The following is a 5,000-nucleotide window of genomic DNA, read 5'->3' as shown; positions in this document are numbered from 1 at the left end:
TAGGGAGAAATTTTTTACAAGAGAGGGAAGGATTTTTCATTTTCACATTTGCGGTCCATCGTTTTCATAATTCGGGATTTACTGCATAAGAAGGGACGCAAATGGGATTTCAAATTCAGAGGGTTAACAAGGTCTATATAAATAGACCTTGAGGGATAAATGACGGACATATAATTGTCCCAGTGCCTTGGTTTCGCACACAGGACGTTTAATCATTTATTTTCCGCACTGAGGCTATGAGATTGTATTGTTGCAGGAACTTTCCTTTATCTGTACTTTTTTTCAAATTCATGTACTGTTGATAGTTTCCTTACTTTTTGGGGAGAGATACATATCGGTGATACTCACGAAATTTATATTTTTAAATAAATGCATGAAAGGGTGAGTCTTTATATAAACGAGTCTATAAGGAAGGAGGATATTCTTTTACGTTATCGATTTCCGTGTTTGTATCCAACTTAACGTCTTCTCCACCTATTGCAGCTAATGTCGTTGCCATGATTTTTTATCAACCTTTCCTACAGACTCGTTCATATGGAGAAAATAATAAGATGAAGCGATCACAAAAGACAATATCCAGATTAGTAGCATTACACAGAGAACTAATAAAAAATGTATGATTCCACGCAATATATTCCCATCACTACCTATGACATTATTCTAGTATAGGCAGAATGGTGTATTCGTGTTATATCAGTGACTTATCTTTATAAGGTATTGCGAACTATTCAACACTAAATATAAGATACCAAGGGGTGCGTGCTCTCCCCCGCCTGCTAAAGTCACTGTAATGCTACTTACGAGAATTCCGTTCGGCAGTCTTGAACGTTTCTCGACCTATGGTGCTCTTTATAAGTACACGGGGTGCTACTGCCTTTGCTACTCGACAGGCCTTCGTTTCTTACTCATTTAATAGGCATAACAGTTGAGGACATGCCTACTTGAAAGCCTGTCAGGTCAGATAAGTTCTTGGTGGCTATAGATTTCGAGGCGAAACCCCATGGGATTATAACATTACTCAGTATCAATAATACTGTGAACGAAAAATGGTTTCTAGGATTTTAAATCTGAGGACCCCCCTCACCTCCATCCCCCCCTCACACAATAAGACCCCTCTCCTTCCTGTGTATCGCGAATGCTATATATGATTCTATTAACCTTGTATCTTATTTCTCCCTCTCCTTTCAGATAACAAAATTACGCAATAGTGAAAGGTACCTACGGTTGTTTTATCTCTATTTTCTATATAATGATCTAAGTATCTAAGTAACAGTGTCTTTCCTCGTCGATCATTACAATGATTAAAACCAACCTCCCAAAAATCAAGAGATAAAAAACAAGATGAAAGTAATGATAATTAAAGAAAAAAAAATCACCTCCAACTAATAAAAGAAATAACCTCCCGGCAATAATAATCAAGCTAATAAGAGACAACTAAACGAATAATAATCCAACTAACAAAAGGAAATGAAAGTAACCATAATCGAACCAATAAGAAAAGAAATTTAAAGAGACGAGAATCCAACTCACGAAAGACCTCGCCTGCCAGCTGACAGGAGGCCAGTGTCGGTGCACAAGCGACCGAATTCACCCGAAGGAAAACAAACTCGTCGAAGTGAGACGCAGTAAACTTCGTCCTTTTTTATTTCAATTTCCCTATTTACTCGAGATCGGGGAGGCAGGAGGGGCAAAGGAGAAGGTGAGACACGCGTGGAAGTGGAAGTGTTCGTGTCGAGGTGGTGTAAGTGGCGTTGGAGACGAGAGAGAGGAGGAATAAGGTGTTGCAAGTGGAGATCAACAAAAGATTAGTCACAAAGGCGAACAGCTGATTGGACTTTTAAGTGCAGACGTGTATGATTTTCCCTTCGCTGTATTTTGGGTTGTTTGTTTCGGGTTTTGGGTTGGCAGAACGCGGGGAAGAGGGAAGAATGATGTGAAATGTTGTGAGGTGGTGTTGGTTGGGGATATACATTGCTGGTTTGAAGAGATAATAGTGATTGTTAATGCTGGTTTACGAAGCAATTGATACTCGTTATCCAATAAATAGAAAGGGAGCTTGTAATTGCTCTTCAATGACACTTACACGTAAGAAAGTATCGTCTTATTATTGTTTTTGATTATGGTAAAGTATGGTCATTGGAACAAGAATAACCAGGCTAATGTTGGTCAAATATATGTGAAATAGCTGCTTTCCTAAATTGAGCATTGTGTTTAATGTGATGAAATTCAGGTACCAGTATGAGCCAGCATATATCTATTAAATGATTGTTGATTCTGATTAGTTTGAATCTTGATGTTCCTTGGGAGAGACTTGATAGTTTAGCCAAGAGAAGTGAGAGTATGGTTATTTTTCATATTTAAGACTACAGTAGTGAATATTATAAAACTTTCATGAAAACAGACCACACCGGACCTGAAAAAATATAGTAAGAAGTGTTTGTAAAATTCTCGACTAAAAAGCTCATTTTAGCCTGATGATTTTGAATCTAAACAGTGTAATGAAGCTTATCCTTGAATTCACGTTTAGCCGCATTGAGAGTGACTTGATTTTTTTATTAGGACTGTACAGAGATATCCTGAAATAAACCTTACTTCCTTATAAAGGAATGCAAATGACATTCAGTGCTATATACATTACAAAATGCAAATGAAAGATAAATGCACAATCATATATGAAAAAGGATATACACACTGGGCCTACAAACATTTTACCATATATAATCTGGCTCTCTCTGGCCAGGATATACTGAGCAGAGGTTTATTGCAGAGGCTGAAATGTAACTGTGTTTTTATTTATTAAGCACCTTTAATTCATAAATTTACGTTTAAGCAAGATTCCACAGATGTAGTCTAACAATTATCAGAATGGTATCATGAATTTTTAGAATTGTAAAAGGAAGGGACTTGTTACTGATCTAAATTGTTTTGTTAGATGGTAATAGAGGATGCCAAATAATGTTGATAAATATGAATAGTGTCATCACAAGTAGAAGTACTTGCCCAGAGGAAAACAAAACAAAAATCTTGCTCACTCTTTGGTCTGGCTTCCCATCCTCTGACTTTCTGCTTGGTTAGACCATTGCTGATTTTGTTTTCAGAGTCCTTGAAGTGTAAAAGTCACTGCATAACATTGTATAAATTACTTGAAATATTTGTAATCCTTTGAATTACATTAAGTGTTATTTTGATATTTTATGTCAGATTTCTGTGTAATTCTTGCCCATATGCTCTGAGATCTCAACTCTGGTATATGTAAAGATGTTATGTTATCTTTGCTTGCTATGCCCATGATATGATAATTGGGAATGAATAATTGTTATGTACTAAATAGTAAACAACCAATTAGTCTGTCTTTCATATATTTATCATATGCCATGAACACCTGAAGGGGGTGGCCTTGACAAGATGGCCCTAAATTATTTCTTCCATCTTAGAGCCTTTATACTTCCTGACATACATATTAGTCATAGGAATGAAGGATCACAATCTGGTTCCTAGGTCGAGTCCTTCAACAGCAAGGCATTACAGCTAGTGTTGGTTTACTCCTGTCTTGATAGGAATCATTTTTTTCACTGTGAAAAAGTTAAACAATTACAAAAAGACTCATAAAAAAGGCTATTCAGACACCCAATTGTCACTGTCTTGCATATTATTGAAATGGGAAGTCTTTAATTCTTTGTCTGTTTGTATCACAGATTTTTGTATTATAAGGATTATATACAAGACTTTCAGAAAACGTCTGTGTGTAATATGTAATGTTGCCACTTTTTTCCTTGAACATATATATGTAGAATATTTCCCAAATATACCATATATTGAAAGAGTGCTGTTGGCAATGCTGTCTCTTTAAAGGTAATATGGTTTTGGTACATTTTTTTTGTTTCTCTTCAATTGCTCCTCTGTTTCTTTTCAGTTATGAGGTGATATGTTGTAGCAACTGCAGGCAAAATGCTTTACGTATTTCTTGTGGATACAGGGACCATGATGACCTTTGACATGAACTTGGCACTGGAAAAGTGAGTTGGTCTCATGTATTTTTTCTTCTTCACAATGAAAAATGATCAAATTTGTTATCGTAAAATGTTTACACTTATTTCAGTCATACCTATTTAGGCAGGAGAAGAAGTAAAGTGAAATATCCATGCATACCTAAATGGGATTTCCAATCATGTATATTTTTGTATATGCCTTTTCATAGTTACATTATGAATTAGTGTCACCATCAGTTTTGTGCACCAATGCATTATAAAGTATGAAATGTTTAAGGTGTTGTGGGTGCCTGCAGAAAATGGCAATGAGTTAAAAAGTTTCTCAAAAGAACCTTATTAATGACCCCATATGAATAATGCTTTGTGTTTTATTATTATTGCAATCCATAATTGAATATACATATGTCTGGCAGTTTCTTGCAAAATATCTGTTAAAATTATATGCTTTAATCTAATTGAGATTGAGTTTATGTATTACAATCTTTAATGATGACATGCCAATAATAATTGTCATAAAGAACATGCATGATCTCTTAAGGATCATATAAAAAAAAGCTGTATTTTCAATATAATTTTTGTGTCCAATATGATAATATAGGGATTAATTTCACATTTCATAAAGAATGGTTACACCGTTTTTTATTCTGAGATCTGCCAGCACAACAGCTAGGCATTATGTAATATGCCAATGAGAGGGTTAGCTTTATAAAAGTATCCTAAATGTACAAAAGATTTTTATTTGTTGAACTAAGACTTAATTTTTTTTATTATTATTATTATTAGTTTTATCTGTTATCTAATTCCTTTTTCTTGTACCCTTAGTGTGTCAGTTCTGAAAGAGGTCATTCACCGGTCCATGAAGGTACCCCCAGAGAAGCAAGTCCTGCTCATCTCTGGGGGTGAGGCTCTTGACCCCAGCCTCCGCGTGTGTCAGTATTCGGCTGGAACGGATACCAACCCTATTTTCCTCTTCTCTAAATCCACAATAGAGGGGCAAAATCCTCCATCCCC

The 5,000-nt window shown here is 35.6% G+C and overlaps 1 protein-coding gene across 1 annotated transcript in view; it reads left to right on the top strand.

The window, feature by feature from the left end:
* Positions 1–1,570: 1,570 nt before the first annotated feature.
* Positions 1,571–5,000, top strand: part of LOC125042474 (RB1-inducible coiled-coil protein 1-like) — a 32,451-nt gene continuing 29,021 nt past the window's right edge. The window contains exons 1-3 of the mRNA XM_047638113.1: positions 1,571–1,699; positions 3,914–4,016; positions 4,812–5,000. The exon at positions 4,812–5,000 is cut by the window's right edge and continues 34 nt beyond it. Of these exons, the coding sequence (XP_047494069.1) occupies positions 3,949–4,016; positions 4,812–5,000 (257 nt within the window). The 5' untranslated portion in view covers positions 1,571–1,699; positions 3,914–3,948. The remainder of the gene's footprint in view (positions 1,700–3,913; positions 4,017–4,811) is intronic.

The sequence above is a fragment of the Penaeus chinensis genome, chromosome 32 (assembly GCF_019202785.1).
Source record: "Penaeus chinensis breed Huanghai No. 1 chromosome 32, ASM1920278v2, whole genome shotgun sequence".
NCBI lineage: Eukaryota > Metazoa > Arthropoda > Malacostraca > Decapoda > Penaeidae > Penaeus > Penaeus chinensis.
Note: the sequence above shows the minus strand (reverse complement) of the source record. Positions and strands in the feature narration are given on the sequence as shown.